The sequence below is a fragment of the Accipiter gentilis genome, chromosome 4, assembly GCF_929443795.1.
Source record: "Accipiter gentilis chromosome 4, bAccGen1.1, whole genome shotgun sequence".
NCBI classification, from domain to species: domain Eukaryota; kingdom Metazoa; phylum Chordata; class Aves; order Accipitriformes; family Accipitridae; genus Astur; species Astur gentilis.
Genome location: NC_064883.1, coordinates 1131406 through 1148312, shown reverse-complemented (window position 1 = coordinate 1148312; position 16907 = coordinate 1131406). Strand labels below are relative to the sequence as shown.

Sequence of the window (16907 nt, the reverse complement as noted above, 5' to 3'; positions counted from 1 at the left end):
GCGCTCGCTGGCCAGGCGCGCTGCACGAGTCATAGCCATCTTGTCTATTGGTTCATGGGCTTTACGATACAGTTGCGATGCACAGAGAATCTTGACCTGTTATGTTAGCCAAGGTGACCTATACATTAGTTTTTGGCTGAGGTAGTATTCATATTGCCACATCATCTATGATGCTCCAGATGATGATGGTCATGCAAATCGAACAGGAGTCCATCGTGGGCCTGTATCTGTGGAAACACAATCAACCTCGTTCCCAGGTTAATAATGGAAATAGACCTTACCCCTAATTTTGGCTTTAACTAACTTTTACCCCACACTGTCTTCCCGTAATCACACTATGTTTAATCAAATTATGCTTTACACACTTTTTACCTAAAGCAGGTTCTATATACAATAAGGCACGCTGTTCTGAAAACCTCTCTGAAGGACTCCGTGTCCACTAGTAATACTCTATTAGTTAGAATCTGTCAGATCAGTGGCTCCAGCACCTGCCGGTGCCGTGCCAGTCGCCATTGGAACAATTCCGGGTCCAGCATCAGTGCGAAGCCATGGCTTGTCCCACTTAGCGAGGATCTCCCAGTAAGTTTTACTTCTGCTGATCTGCACCATTTCCTGGATTCTGGGTCCTTAGACATTACCATGATTCCTGTACTTTGTTGCGTCCTTTCTGCCTGTAAAAGAACATGACGCACTACCATTGGTGGGTCTTTGCGATCACCTGTCAATCTAAGATAATTTAGCACAAATAAGGCTTTGGCCAATCGTTCCTCTGGGAGTAAGCCCTGGGTTCCCCCCTTTTTGTTTTTGCAGCATGTTCTTTTAGGGTTTGGTTGGCCCATTCGACAATAGCCTGTCCTGTGGGAAGATGTGGAATACCGGTACCGTGGTGAATTCCCCACAAATTACAAAATCGAGCAAATCGTGTAGAACCATAGGCTGGGCCGTTGTCCATCTTAATTTCTTGAGGCACACCCAGTACTGCAAAAGAAGCGTGAAGATGTCATTCAATATGTAAGGCCTTTTCTCCAGTTCGTGCCGTGGCCCACATGGCAGCAGGATAGGTATCAATACACACATGCACAGAACGCTTTGCACCAAACCACATGACATGGGTGAAATCCATTTGCCACAACTGCAATGGCAAAAGACCTCGTCGGTTAACCCCACAGCCCAAGCCGAGCCCTTCCTTTTGACAATCAGGGCATGCTTTAACGATACCTTGGGCATCAGTAAGTGGTAAGTCAAATTGCTTTGCTAACATCCTAGCGGGTTGGTGCAAGAACGCATGCGATTGCCGTGCTTTGTTGAAAACGATTCCCTGGAGGAGGCTCCCGTGGCGCTGCAACCAATTGGTCAACTCTGTCATTTCCCGTTTCTCATCTGCACAGTGTTCTCATACCCAAGAGTTCTACCAGAGGGGTCATATTGCCATTAGTGATACCGCAAAGATTCCGCACCCACTGGATATCTCCCACAAGCTTCTGGACATCATGTAACATTGAAATTTCTCATGTTATTTGAACCTTCTGAGGTTTAACATTGCTAGCATTTATGTGCCACCCCAAATACTTCCAAGGTGCTGCCTTTTGCACCTTTTCAGGAGTGATTATTACTCCGCGATGGCTTAAGATGTCCTGCAATTGAGTTAAAATCTCATCCTGTGGCAAGTTACTGAGGTAACTGCTTTCTTACAGGCTCTGATGCCCAGGCCACATACACCTGACGCATCGTGGGGGAATTGCGCATTCATTGCGGTAACACGACCCAATGGTATCTCTTATAGGGTTCTGCCTTGTTAATCGATGGTACCGAAAAGGCGAACCGTTCAGCGCCATCTGGGTGCAATCTTTTAGATTTATAATTAACAAATCCCATTCTTCTGGAAGCATAACTGGAGATGGCAAACCTGGCTGCAGGGCTCCCATACTGTGCGTCACCACATTCACAGCTCTGAGATCATGTAACAGTCTCCGCTTCCCACTTTTCTTGGGAATGGTAAATATTGATGTATTCCATGGACTAGTAGAAGGAACAACTTGTCCCGCTCTCAACTGGTCCTCAACTAACCCTTGTATTTTTAGTAGCCTTTCAGAATTTAGCAGCTACTGATCAATCCAAACAGGTTCATCTGTTTTCCAGTTAATTTTCAGAATCGGCTACCCCTCAGTGACCGCTCCTAAAAAGGATGCGTCACTAACATTGCCTTCATTTGGCTCAATAAATCATGGCCTACGAGGCCAAACAATTCAGTTGGGGTAGTCATGACATACGGACACGTCGTAATGTGTTCACCATCGGGGAACACAAATGTAATTGGTAGCTGACTTACTAAGGTGGCTTGTGTGCCCCCTATCCCTGCAATACCAAAGTTTGGATTGATCGATGGCCATGATGGAGGCCAAATGCATTGTGAAATAATCATAACATCAGCACCTGTATTGATTGTCATCGGTTTCTTGACAACAACTCCATCGGGCCCTTCCAATTGCACTACCTTTTCTGGTTTACCTCTTGTTGTGTCCATGGCAAAGTATACCTGCGGTTTCCCTGTGGAGCCGAATCCACCATCTCCACGTTGTACTTCACCTGGGTTCGGAACACACGACCTGAATGGAACTAATTGTGCTATTCTGGTACCTTTAGGAATAGAAACAGGAGGGATTAAAACATGAATCATAATTTTCACAGTCCCACAATAATCTGCATCAATAAGCCCTGGGAGCACCAGAATTCCTTCTAGAGCTGTTGAAGATTGCCCCATTAAAAATGCACTAAGTCCAAACCCCAATGGTCCCTTTATGTTGACTGCGGTTTCCACATCCACTCTGGAGCTTCCTGTGGTGGCGGATCTGGTGGTTGCGAGGCTGCCTGAGGGCTGGCAGCTCAAGCCCCTTGCATTCGTGTCGTCGCGCGAGGGGCCTTCGCAGTCGGTGTAAAGTTTCCCTTCTTCCTGTATTCTTGGTGGTATGGTTATCTTTCTTACACTTGTTGCAGCACTTACTGTTAACAGTACCTGTACATTTGCTCCTAATGTGTCCACGTTTGCCACAGTTAGAACACTTGACCAAGGGTGTCTCACTGGCCTTGTGTTTCTTTGTAGCTCCTTGGAGAGCTGTGGCAGCATAGGCTACTTTCTGTGAGTCCACTGATCGATCCGTGTATTCTATCATATCAACGATGTCTGCATTTTTCGGCAAATTACACAATGCTTTGCGTGTGTTTTCAGTAGCATTTTCAAAAGCGAGTATTTTGAACATGTTTTCTTTCATGCCCTCGTTCATGTCAGGGTGGTCATAAATTGTATTCTCCTGTTTCACCTGGGTAAAAGCATGGCTGTACATATTGTCTGGTACGGTAAGAAAAGCTTGATACGCCAAGATCTGTGATAGATGATGAACCTCAGTGACACATTGTAACTGAGCGTTCCCTGATGCGAAGGGTCCAGTACCCATCGGCATCTGCGTGGTACTCCCCATAGGGGATCTGTTTGTTGTCGTGATGTTGCTTGTTCCCTATCACAGAGCTTCTCCCACTGCCAGAAAAACACTAACATTCGGGCGGGTGTCAAAATCAACTGTGCTAGCTGTTTAATATCTTGAGGTATCAGCGTATCAGCAGAAAAAATGAATTGCAGTATTTGGTGAGTTAACGCAGATTTGATTCCGTACTGACTCTCAGCATTCCTTAATTTCTCAATGACCTTCCAGTCAAACACCTCCCATTTTTTCTGTCCATTTGATGCAATAACTGGGAATGCTTAGAGCATAGTCCCTTCTATAATGGCATCTGTTATTACACCCCTCCAATGTCTCTGCCTTTCTTCTGCAGCGGCTATTACAGGCGGCTCCGCGTCTGTCACGGGTGCGGTTGGTTTCCCCGTCTCTTTTCCCCATTTCCTTTAACAATTCTAACATTGTCTCTTTTTGTTCTATTATTAGAGTAGCCAAGTCCTTGTTTGCATTATTTGAATCAGGGTGTATGCTAGGTATAATTTGTTCATGTTGAACGGTGGTATCTGAGGGCTGGGTTTTCGTAGGCAGATTTTTACTCACTCCCTGATTCTGTAGGGTTTCCTTTAATCGTACGGTTAGGGAGGCTTGGGAACTGTCGGATGGCTGATTAATATCGGCAGTCCCAGGGAGTGGAGCAGAAGTCAAGGGCGCGAGAGTAGGCGAACAAGCTCCAAAAAGTCTCTCTCGCTGCATTATGTTTTTCTCCCCGCTTTTCCCTTTCGCTTGCGGTTGGAGAGAGAGAGCAGCAAAAGCAGACGCAGACGCTTTACGATCTGCTTTCATTTCTTACAGAGTTGTCTTAATCAATTTCCATAAAGTTACAAGATCTTTAACTTCTTTAGACCCGTCACTAATTTCATCCCATAGGGAGGTTCCGATAGCATTCCAGGTACTAAGCTCAGAAGCTGTACCCACACTAATTGAAAGGTTTCTGTCCTTGCTTCATTAGTTTTTTAGCTGATTTATCATCATCAGTTACCATATCCCATAATACGTCTCCTAATGTACGCCATTCACTCTCCTTAAATAATAAATCCGGATTCTTAAAGCATCCCTTAACGCGACCCAGCGCGACTAACCCCGAAATTTGCTTAATGCAGTTTACTCCCCGCTTTTCTAAAAAGCACTGTAATAATTTTAGGGCTACCTCTTGATCCATTGCCGGCCGGCTTCTTGATACTCCTGGGTGCTACCTTGATTAAGGCACCTCGGTTAAAAAGTCTTTGCAGCCTTTTTCCAGTAGCCCTCACTGACGGCGAACCCCTTTTGGACGGTCCAGGCACGAGAGTTAACACACCAACCAAGACGATCAGCGTTCGGTTAATCTTTTGCCCCCCGGTCGCTGCTACCGGTGCTTCTCAGTGTCCGTCGCTCCAATTCCCCTTTCTTCGGTCCCCGTTCGGGCGCCATTTGTTGGAGCGGCGGAGGAATGCACATAAGTCGACCCAATATGAGTGATAGAAGTGATTCAACTTTATTTGCACGGATAGCTCATATTTATACAGTTTGCGATAATTATGCCTACTAGTCCTAATATGATTGGTACATTGCTAATGTTTATTCATTACTAAAACACACCCACTTGTGGTTGGCAGCTACGCGTGTTCAGTAACTTTCTCATGAGAACTTCTTCAAAAGTTACTTGTGAAGTTATGCCAAGGTCACACCGTCCCTGTCTTTCTCCTGATAACAGCGAGACCAGCTGTTGTTTTCCTCCCAATATCAGTAAAGCCAGCTATTTTCAGCCAAGGCCTAGTCTTGTTGCTCAAACTGACATTCTTTCACACAGAACTCTGCTCGCACAACTTTTCCACAGGCCCATGTCCTTTTTCAGCAAGCCACTTCCCAACAAAAGGTATTCCTAGAAAAAGTTTCCCGTTTATAAAGCAGGAGTTTGTTGGGGCTGAATTACAGTTCCTTTGTAACTGAATTGGGTCAATATTCCGAAAAAGGGGAATATGTTTATTTTTGAAACAGGTCAATACTTGCATGTGTTGTGCTGGCAAGGAGGAGGCTTCTTAAATGTAGAACTTGTTAAATTTAAAAGCACACCTCCACTCTCCATAGTATTGCTTCTATGTTAATTCAGGGTTAAGATATTCGTTCACTTCAGTTTCTGTGAATCTGTTAGGGCAGCGTGCTCTAAGGTGATGGGAGGGAGCAGGGGGAAGAAGGGGAGGAGGAAAAGCAAAATATCTGCAACCTGCTCTTCCATGACTCCTGCAAACTGTAATGTTTTTTTTTTTTTTCACAAGCCTGAAAACTGTACTTGGCAGTGGGATTGTGGCTATCTTGTTAATATTCTTCCTTCCTTTCTTGTTTTGGCCTCTCCAGGAAGCGATTCGAGTAATCCTTGGAAATCTTGATGATTTACATCCATTTTCTACAGACCACTATCTTTCTGTGTACCCTTTCTTTCCTACTTGTAAAAGAAAAGGTCCAATGACTTGTATCTGTTGGGCATTGCTTAATTTGACATTCCTGCCTAGTAGTGCGCAGATCTTTAGCTGGAGTACGACTCCTCTGAGCTTCGCAGTTTTACATTAGCTGAAGATCCTCCTCAGTTGTTGCCTTCACCAGAGAACTGATGTATGTAAAAAGAATGTTTTGCAGTGTTTTCAGATGGCCACCCCTGCGTTCCAAATCAGATTTAGCCAGAGAAAACGAACGTGCATATATAAAGTCCCAGGAAGCCCACGTAATGCGATTGCAAGGAAAGCTAGTGCGTTGTTTCAAAAGGTTAATAAAACGTAAAGCGCTCCTTACAGGCGCAGCAGCCTTGGCCCTCTAGTAGAGAAGACCGCAGTAGTTTTCTTGTAAGGTACATTAGGATTAAGTATTGTAGTTGCTGTAGTGTAAAGGGTTACGGAGAAGTTACTCTCCTGAGGCTGTTGTTGCAGAGAAAAGTAAGTTAGTGGAAGGAGAAGCCTCTTCAGTCCTAAGGTGCGTCAGTTTGTGAATCGGATCAGGCCCTTCGGCATCATCTCCTCCCGTGATTCCGAGTGCCCAGGAGTAATGAACACCCGCGTGTTTCCGCCTCCAAGGCATCCCCTTCCAGTCTCGGCAGACTGCGTTATTGCCACCCCTGGTCCTAGCAGGCAAGAACGAGATCATCCTCTTTCTCTGTCAGAAGCTGGTAGGTATGAGAGCAACTTATTCCTGTTGCTGCCAGGAAGAGAAAGTAGCCCAGAGCATCGTCAGACAGGAGGCACCCAAACAAAGGAAGCCTCGTTGTTGGTTTGCTTCGCTAAAGCGCAGCCAGTTTTGCCTGCGTGCTTGAGGAGGGTTTGATTCACGAGCTTGTATTTCTGGAACTGGGAAGTCCATCCACCTGCTCAGGCAGCACCGGGCCCTGCGGAGAACTGCAAGCTCAGAGGCCTGGCGTGAGGAGTTGTCCTGCAGTCTGTGTGTCGGGCTCCTCGCTGTAGCATACCTCTTAGTTAATCGCCAGCTGTGGGAGTCCTTGAAGCCAAACTCAAACGAACAATTTCATCCCTTAAAGGAACTGACTGTGTCATCTAGGCAAATCTTGGGCTTCATCTCTGGTCCTCAGGATGCAAATGGAGTAAAAGTATTCATGTTATCTGTTTCTTCCTGAGGTCAGAGGCACGTAAGAAGGCTGCTGCCTGGCATCACCCATTCGTGCATGCATGAGCTCCTAGGTGTGCGAACTGCACCCCCAGGAAGGAACATCTGTAACTGTGGCGTTTGTCATGTCAATTATCTTTTGTTCTCCCATTTTGAGGAGGACCGTGAAGTGAATGTAATGATGCTAGTCCTGTGAATCCTAGTCCTTTTCAGGTTTAAAAATAATTTTTAAAAGAATTACTTTTTAGTTAGGAAAGCTGATGAGGTTTTCTTCACAGGGTTGGGAGAGCCTGGCATGTTGTTTTTTGCGGGAAGATGTGAGGACTGAAGCCAGATGCAGTTAAGGAAACACAGTGCTATGAATGCAAGCAACTGATGGAAGAGTGTCACCTGGATGAGTGTTTCTTGTAATGTGTTACTAGCGTATGGTGTCTCCTCACATCTCATTTCTCCGCTGTGTAGTTCGATGTGTCACTTGTTCAGCTGCTGCTGCTCATTAAATATAAATCTCCATTGGCAGGAGCAGTTACAGGGTCGTGGATCTTGGACCAAGATCCTCAAAACCCCCTAGCTATGCGAGGTTTCCCTGCCGCACGTGCACTGCCTTTGTGTCCTGACGCTCTGTTTCTCCAGAAATGTCAGTATTTGCGTGGGGAGTTTCAAGGACCTGCCTGTGGACGCGACGGCCCCTACACCCCTGATGTATTCTTCTGGTGCTGCATCCTCTTCTTCGCCACCTTTGCCCTGTCAAGCTTCTTGAAGAAGTTTAAAACCAGCCGCTACTTTCCAACCAGAGTAAGTAGAAGGAGGTGGCCAGTGTCCATCTCCGCACTCGTTTCCCAAAATGGCTTTCCTGGAGCACTAAGCAGTATTTGCCCTGCCTTGGTCAAGCTGGGAAACGTTGGCCTTGCAGGCCAAGCTCTCCAAGAGCTTGGATGTCCCACACTCATTTCCATGAGTGCAAAATCATCGTAGCGTTTCCCACCTGCCTCGTGACCTGCCCCAGATTGAAGATTTTTGGGGTTTGATTTTTTTTAATTTTTTTTCTTCTCCTCAGGTAGTAGGAAGTCAGGTTTCCCAAAGTTTTGGGGGTTGGGGTTTTCGGTTTGTTTTTTTTCCCCTACCTTCTGCGCATTATGTGCTCGAGTGGAAAGTAGATTCGAATGAGGAGCTTCCTTTTGAGGACTAAAGGATGCCTCAGTGCCTTGTTGCCATTGTAGCTGTGAGTGTAGCTGTAGTGGCAGACATGTGTTTTCTTATTTTTAATATTATTATTATTATTTTTAGATTTTGACTTAAACCAACCCTTGTTGGCCTAGTTAAGCTTTTTTTTATTGTCTGACCCCAGATCTCACAGGGACAAACACAGCAGCAGTATCTAAGCAAGGGATCAGGCTGCATGTGCTCAGAGGGGTGGTGGGATTTGGTTAAGCAGCCTTAATGTTGTGGATGTCTGCAACTCTTGCATCTCACCTTACGGCCCTGTTTGCCATGCCCCTCTCACCTCTGGTTTCTCGCCCCAGGTACGGTCCACAGTGAGCGACTTTGCTGTTTTCCTCACCATCGTCATCATGGTGCTCCTTGACTTTGTGGTTGGGATCCCATCGCCGAAGCTCCAGGTCCCCCATGCGTTCAAGGTAACGGGGTGTTTTGGCACGTGGGGGTGCCACAAGGTGATGCCGGGGCAGGGCAGGGCTGAGTCTGGAGGAGATGCTGGTGGTGTGACCATCTCCTCTTCCACCTCCAAGTGCCTTGCTTCCTCCTGGAAACGAGAAGATGGCCCCAAAACTAGATACCTACAGGGGAAGTATCTAGAGCTGCTTGCAAGGAGGAGACTGGCACTGCTGAAGCCCCCGGGAGAGGGGGACATGAAGCCAGGGCTGGGAGGTGCTCTGACGCAAGGAGGGAGGGGAAAATGAAAGCCAGTGGAGTGCCTGGGCTGGGAGACAATGCTGATGTGTGGGCTTTGTTGCAGCCTACCAGAGACGACCGCGGGTGGTTCATCAACCCCATAGGACCCAACCCTTGGTGGACGGTGTTGGCTGCGCTCGTCCCAGCTCTGCTCTGCACCATCTTGATATTCATGGACCAGCAGATCAGTGCCGTTATTGTGAACAGGAAGGAGCACAAGCTGAAGGTAAGGGCCTGCGAGAGATGACTCCAGCCCCTTCTGGGCTGCAGGTCTGGGGGGAAGCTCTTATTCCCGATGCTTTCTGAAGGCATTGGTTTGGGACAAGGTCAGGCTGCGTGGCAGGATGCTCTCCTGGATTAACGATGATGCAGGGAGCAAGTGACAGGGCAGTTCAGATGAGCAACCTTTTGGAGGAGCAAATTAATCTTGGAGCAATAGAGAACTGCGTTTTTGTTTTAAAATGGCAGCAGCAGCAGGTGTGGGGAATGAATTGTTTTGATGCGCTGCCAGGGATAACTCAGAGTCACACCTTCCTTGCAAGTGGTACAGTTTTCTTTGTGAGTGGAAAAAATGGTTTGGTGCTTTTGGGTTGTGGCTTGTTGTTTTTTGGAGAAGTATTTAATGCACAAGCTCTGCATATCCATTGTGTCTGAACTCCTGCCAGATTTTCATGCCAGGTGCTTGTGCAAAGCCTGCATACACCCTTGCTTGTTTCCATTTCTTGTTTTGAATTCTGAAGAAGTTGACTTGTGCTCGAGCAGGGTTTGAGTCTGACTTGCGACGTTATCCTTGCTCTTGTGCTATGGGATGCTCTGTTTCTTGTTTTCCTGCCTGCAGAAAGGATGCGGGTACCACCTGGACCTTTTTGTGGTGGCCGTGATGCTCGGGGTGTGCTCTGTGATGGGGCTGCCCTGGTTTGTGGCTGCGACCGTCCTGTCCATCACCCACGTGAATAGCCTCAAAGTAGAGTCTGACTGCTCAGCTCCAGGAGAACAACCCAAGTTGCTGGGGATACGAGAGCAGAGAGTCACTGGCTTGCTGATCTTTGTGCTCATGGGCTGCTCTGTCTTCTTCACTTCCGTGTTAAAGGTGAGAGGAAAATGCAAACCACCCAACAACCGTGAGCTTGTTGGAGGTTACAGAAAAACAGTCCCCTCTCTGCAGGCCTGAGTAGTTAGTTGTGGAGCGGAGGAGGAGGAGGTGGTCCCAACCCTTGGGGCTTGACCAACGGTGGGAACCAGCCTCGGTTAGGTTTTGCAGCCCTTCAGGCCCCCATTTGGTGTGCTCGAGGCGAGCAAGCAACGCAACTGCTTGAATTTTTGGGTGTCTTTCAGGCCCACCCATGTTTATGGGTTACAGTTGAGCATATTCAGACGAGCACATCTGCTCTGTTTCAAACAGGCAGCCCTTTAGTGGCTGCAATTTGCTCCCCAAATGCCGCGGAGCAGCCGTTCCCAGGAGCTAAACACACTGAGGTCATCCCCGTGGGCTTCCTTGCACGTTCCTCCCACAAAGTAATCTCGTCTCTAGGCTAAAAGGAGGCCTGTGGCCTTTGCCTGTTGCCCCAAGAATAGGCAGAAGTGTTTCTTCTACCGCCAGAGAATGCGGCATAGGGTAGCACGGGTGAAATCGCCTATTTTCCTCCAACCTTTCTGGAAAATAGGATTATTCTGAGGAGAGGTAACTCCCAAGTTCAGCCTAAAGCAGAGCCTTAGCTCACTCGTGCGCACAAAATGGCAAAAAAATGGTTAATATCTGACCCATCTCTAAGCCTGAATGGAAGCTGGAAAGCTTCAAGCAATTTTAGGCAGTGCCTGTGGAAGAGGGTGGTAATACTGAAAATGCAATACACAAAAAGAAACGATTGCATTCTTTCTTTTTTTTTCTTCCCCCCCCCCCCCCCCCCCCCCCCCCCGTTTATACCAATGCCTGTGCTTTATGGCGTCTTTCTCTACATGGGTGTGTCATCGCTCAGAAGAATTCAGGTACGGACTCTTTTACAGCGTGCAGCATGTCGGCTCCCTGGTATTTTGTCTCTGTAGCAGCAGGGAAAAAAGCAGTGGCATGGGAAAAACTTCTCGCAGAGCAAGCAATGAAACTCTTTTGTGTAAGAAAGAGATTGGTGGAGGCACAGGAGGTAGATAGGGCTGGGAGGACCAGGCAAGTTCAGCGCTCTCTGTTGCAGGGTTTAGGGCAGGTCAGTGTTTGGTTACGTGAAAAGCGGGGGAATTTGGTGCAAAGGGAAGGCAGTTTCTACCACTGGTGGAAATCCTCGCGGGGGGATTCAGTGGGCCGAGAAATGCTAATAATGGAATGGCATGGAATAGTTGCCGTTTGGTGGGCAGCTCTCAGGGGCAAGCCGGTTGCTAGATGGAGCGAAGGGAAAATGGGTGCTGCTCCCAGGAGGAATGCGGTGGGATCCAGGAGTTCTGATGGCAAGCGAGATGCTGCAAAGTGCCTCCACGTCTCGAGAGGGCCAGCAACTTGCCGCAGTCCCAAGGTGGCAACCTTTCCCTTTTATTTCGCAGTTCTTTGATCGCTTGAAGCTGTTTTGGATGCCAGCGAAACACCAGCCGGATTTCATCTACCTGCGGCACGTGCCCTTGCGAAAGGTGCATTTCTTCACGGCGATCCAGCTGACCTGCCTCGTCCTGCTCTGGACCATCAAGGTGTCCCGTGCCGCCATCATCTTTCCCATGATGGTAAGAGCTGCCACCGCTCGGCAGCGGGGTGTTTGCAGCGTTGTTGTGAGAGGTGGCATCGTCTCTGAGCTCACCGCATCTTCCCTCTTATTCGTGAAGGTTTTGGCTCTCGTATTTGTCCGGAAAGCGATGGATTTCTGCTTCTCAAAGCGAGAGCTCAGCTTTCTGGATGACCTTATGCCAGAAAGGAAGAAGAAGTTGGACAATGCCAGAAATGAAGCTGGAGAAGAAGAAGAGGTAAGGCTTGCTGTGTCCTCGGGGCTGGACATCTCCGTGTGTCTGTGAGATTGCCTGTTTCTCTTACAGCTTGTCTGGAAATGTTGGGGGAAGATCAGCACTCAATCGAAATAGATCCCAATAGCCTGTAACTTTTGTAACCTTTGTTTCCTCAAGTAGCAGTGAGCTGAACGCTTGAATACAGGTGTAATTTTTAAAACGAGTCGTTTTTCACAAAGGTCATTATCATTATGATGATTATTATTAGATGCTGCTGCGGCTGCTGCTGCTGGCAAGACTTGCTCATAATCGTGTTTTGAACACACAGTCCCCCTGCCCCGAAATCTTTGGAGTGAACGGTTTCTCCCCTGCTGCACTAATACCTATAGCTGCCGAGGGGCAGAAGCGGAGGGCAGACTGCTAAGTTTGTGCTGGGCATTCAGCTTATCTCCACTTTGATCAAAGACAGAGAACGTGATTTGTCCCTTTTTTACATCAGGAGTCCAGGAGGGCCATGGAAGCTGCTGCTGCTGCAAGTTCAGTTCAGCTGAACGTGGGGAAGACCAGTAACGTGGATATCCCAAAGCAAAGCAGTGACGGGTAAAGCCCCACCAAGCGCCAGGACCCCCGGCAAGATTAGCTTGATGGTGTTTGGCAGAGTTTTCTCCACTTGCCTCTTTGTGGGGCATCCCACAGAAACCAGCAGGCAGCTTGGTGGGAAAATCGAATTCGGGGGCAGGGCTGCAGGAAGTGATTGCAAGGCTCTGACCGCAAGCAGAGTGGCTGCAGCACTCGCGTTTGATCCCCAGACCTTGCCTCATCAGTGCTTTTACGGTAGCTGGAGATCCTCATACTTAACACATGAGGAGTTGCAGGCGTGATCTGTACCAGCAGTGGCTTAGGAACCCGGACCGGGGCTAAGCCCCAGCAAGAGCCTTTGCACAGAGCTGTTGCTCTGCAGCTCCCGGGCTTGCCTCCCAAAACTCCTCATCCAGCAAAACCTCCCACACTTATGCAGAGCTTTGATTCTCGGGGCTCCGCTGTTCCTCTTGCTGATGCTAATGCCCTTGGTGGCATCAGTTCCCATAATCACGGATTGCTATGTAAAATATTTATTGCAGGACTGATCCTTCTGAGATTGTTATCCTGGATGAAATGTCACAAATGACCGTATGGAAGGCTCTCACTTTGAAGACAGAAACCCTTTGAATCCAGGGAGGAAAGAGGTAAAGGATTGCACGTGAACGTGACCGTGCTCCTCTGCAAGCGACGGCGCACACCTACGCTTTTCCCACGCTTTGGCCGGCAAGGCTGAGCAAACGGCCTGTCCCTGGGAACAGGCAGTGAGGACCGTGGCATGCAAACCAACTCCTCTCTGCTGGGGTGGTCCCCCAAACAGGGCTGAATCAGCAGCAGCTGGCAGGTCTTCCACTGATGATGCTCTCCCTCTTTTTCTCTTCCCTTCGCCTTTCCCCACTCCCGCTTTTCACGTTTAGGAATCTTGACTTTGAAGGAGAGGAGTGAGAGCGTGACTCGGGGATGTGCCAACGCAGACAGAGGGAGAAGGCGCTTTGTTTCAGTTGGAGGATTCCCATTAAAGCCATGCAGATGTTTTCAGTTATCCTTGGTGTGCTTCAGGCATTCAGTATCTCTAGACCAGCAAGCTGAGGTGAATGTCACAGTCAAGGGGAGTTTGGTGGTGTTCAGTCTGTGTGCGTACGTGCGTGTGGGGGTGTGGGTTTGTAGTGGTAGAGGGACTGCTATGGCTTTATCATTCAGTGCTCTTCTTTTAATACCTAATTCCTCCTCTTTTTTTTTTCTCTTTTTTTCAAATGTAAACAGAGAATGTCCAAAATAATTTTCTGTTATATTTGATGCATTCTCCACTTTCTTCTTGATCACGACAGGGTTTTTGGTCTGGTTTGGGGTCCTGGCTTTAATTCACTCTTATGTCTCTTACTGGTACGAGAGGGATGCCCTCTGTGGCAGGGCAGCATAGAGAGCATCCGAGCAGTTGGCCTAAGGTGAAAGAAAAGCATTTGCTCCCTGCGCTCCAGTTTTACCTCTCTTGGTTGGTTTGGGTTTGCGTTTGTTTTTTTTGCTTTGGCTCTGCCATCAGCCTGGGAGCTGCAAAATGCAGAACTGCCACCTTCTTGTCCCCTGGCTGTAAACTGCATCTAAGGGAGCACTTCAGGTATTTGATTTTGCATACACCGTATGGTCACAGGAGCGGCCAGATGAGACCTGGGGCTCTGTGTCCCTGGGCTGCTCCCTCTGTTGTTTCTCCACTTTCCTTCTGTATTGGATCTGGCTGAGTTGGAGTTCCTTTACCCCACAGCAGCCCTCGTAGTGCTGTGCTCTGTACTGGTAGCTAGAAAGCTGTTGATAACACAGCAGTGTTTTGGCCATGGCAGACAGCCAGAGCACACCCAGACACCCAGACATCCAGGCGTCTTCCACGTGGAGGCCACTTCCCACCTCGGCTGGCCAACGCAACGCGCTGCCTACCTTCTTCAAGGACGTCAGCCGTTTGATGCTGACGAAGCCCATCTTGTTCTTCTGGACATGTTTCAGGAGGAAAGCATCCTTGGCCAGGTTCTTGTCAGAGAGGTGGAATTCCACCCTGGACACAACCCTCCTGGCCAGCTGCCGGTCAGGGACGGGGTAGTTGTAGTCCAAGAGATCAGCCCCCAGAACATCGCTCGCATCGCAGAAGCTCCCGGCAAAGCAGGGACACGGGTGTGACTTGGTGGCCTTTGGGATGTGCAGCACTGCCCGGTCCCAGCCACAGCGGTGCAGATGGCAGAGTCTTGAGGAGCGGGGTGGCTCAGCTGCGCTCTGAAATGAAACGGAGTTTTATGCTTTTAGAAGCGCGCTTGCCTTCACGCCCCCAGCATCGGTCCCTGCCACAAGTTACGCAGCACATGGCCTTGCACAATCTTGCAGCCAGAGGTGCCTCACGAACAGAGCGCAATCTCTTTGATTACCAGGATACAGGCCAGGAGAGATCTTTGGCCTCCGGTTCACGGCAGTTGTCCCGACTCCCCCAGGCCACACACTGTTCACACAGCGGGAGCGAGAGGCCTGTGTCCTTGGTACCCTTGGGGTGTCCTTGCTAGCGCCGAATCCTCCAAGCACGAGGAGGGGATGTACTAACCCCATCCCTGGGATCCCGTAGAGCGCAAACAGCCCCAGCGCCCCGACACCGGACGTTGGGCAGAATCCAGTCCTTTTCTGGGAGCACGCGGCGGCGGGTACCGTCTCCTCCAGGGTGTCACGCACCCAGGGAAAGGGCCGCCCCCTCCCAGGGGGATCCAGAGCTGCTGCTTTTCCCAGCAGGAGACTGAAAGACCTGACAGCACTACTGGAGCGAGGGCTGGGGGAAAGCGTGCCACCGAGCGACACCGCGTGACCTTCCTTCGCGCCCTCGAGGTCCTTTTTCCTATTTCTGCCTCGCTCCGGTCAACGCAGCGAACAGAAGCGTGGGCAACGGTCACAAACGCATTTGCCATCTGGCGCAAGGAGGCTGTGGCTGCAGCTTGGTCCCCGCTTGGCTCGGCTGAATCAACTTGTTCTTCTTCCCCCACCGGAAAAATACTGTTGAAAGCAAAGAGCATTTGCACCCGCAGACCCCGAGAGCCGCCTGTAGGCCCCGGGGCCACCCCAGCCTCCCTTAACCCTTTCCGTTCCCAGGAGGAGCTGGGGAGGCTCTTGGGGGTGGGGCAGAACACAGGGAGCCCCCGCATTCCTTCCGGGGAGACGCCAAAGAGTCCTTGGCAGCCAACAGCCAGAAGGGACCATGGCACGGCCACCAACGCAGCTCCCACTGCCTGGGCCCTGGGGCCCCCCAGCGCCCCAGCTTTTCCAGCCATTCGTGCTCCCCAAAACCTTCTACCCTTGAGGTAGGGACCGACCCCAACCCCTGCAGCCCAGGGATGCTCTTGGAGGACAAGAGCAGAGGTGACCGCCGGCCATCGCTCCTGTCTCATTCTCTCAGGCTCAGCCAACCTATGCCGCCTGCCCGCATGGGAGCAGCCCTTCCCTGCAGCCCGGCCCCCCCAGGCACCACCAGCAGGTATGGCACCCCAGTCTGCTCTGGCCCCTTCGCCATCCCCATCACACCCGTTCCCCCGGCACTTTTCGCAGGGGGGTTCAGCAAGCCCCGGTGAGCATCCTTGCCCTCGCCCGGGCGGCGCGTGCCCAGTAAAGCCCATCTGCAGAGAATTCCCCAAATATTTGGGGCCACCTCTCCCCTTTCACCTCCTAGATGCGAGTCTCCTCCCCGATTTGCAACCCCGTCCCACCGGCACAGTGGCTCACCCCGTGGGGATCACCCCGGCCACAAGCTCCCCCCACCCCTGGCCCAGAGCTGGGGGATGTTGGCCATCGGGGCCGGCTCGGCAGGTGCCCCTGGACAGTTCCCCCGGCCCAGCACGGCTCCCCCTCACCCACACAGGTCTGCAGAGGGCTCCATGTGGCTGCCTCTTCGACCCCCGGGTCTTCCGCATCCAGTGGACAACCACCGACCTGCCTCCACCGGCCAGCGCCACGCTTGGCCAAGGCGCCGCTTCTCTGCTGGGTGCTGCCCTGTGGGGTCCCGGGGGCTGCGGGGCCCCCCAGGGCCAACCACGATACCTCACACCCTACAAAAACCAGAGGAGTGGGGTGGCCCCAGACACTCTGGAGCTGCCAGTGTCCATCCCTGGCTACCAGCACAGCGAGGGGCAGCTGGCACAGATCAACATTCCCAGCACGGCCACCCCTGTGGGGGCACCCCCGGGCAGCAATGTCCACACCAGCCCCTGCGCTGCCACCAACAACGAAGGCCTTGGGGACACGGCAGGCGACCTTGCAGTGTCCGAGGAGATGCTCCTGGAAGAGGCCCTAAGGCTCTTCGGTTGCGCCCTGGATAGAGTGGGGGTCAGCCAGGATGCTCCCAGCAGAGGCTCCGTGCCCGAGGATGCTGCTGGCACCAGC

The 16907-nt window shown here is 50.4% G+C and overlaps 1 protein-coding gene across 1 annotated transcript; it reads left to right on the top strand.

Annotated features, from left to right (window-relative positions):
• Positions 1-9168: 9168 nt before the first annotated feature.
• Positions 9169-13505, top strand: LOC126037580 (electroneutral sodium bicarbonate exchanger 1-like; the record flags this gene model as incomplete). The annotated part of the gene is made up of 8 exons (XM_049797975.1): positions 9169-9237; positions 9850-10100; positions 10928-10997; positions 11541-11714; positions 11814-11951; positions 12430-12530; positions 13052-13156; positions 13427-13505. Coding segments are annotated over 7 exons (891 nt in total), but the record flags the coding sequence as incomplete, so codon positions are not given.
• Between the last annotated feature and the right edge of the window lie 3402 nt (positions 13506-16907).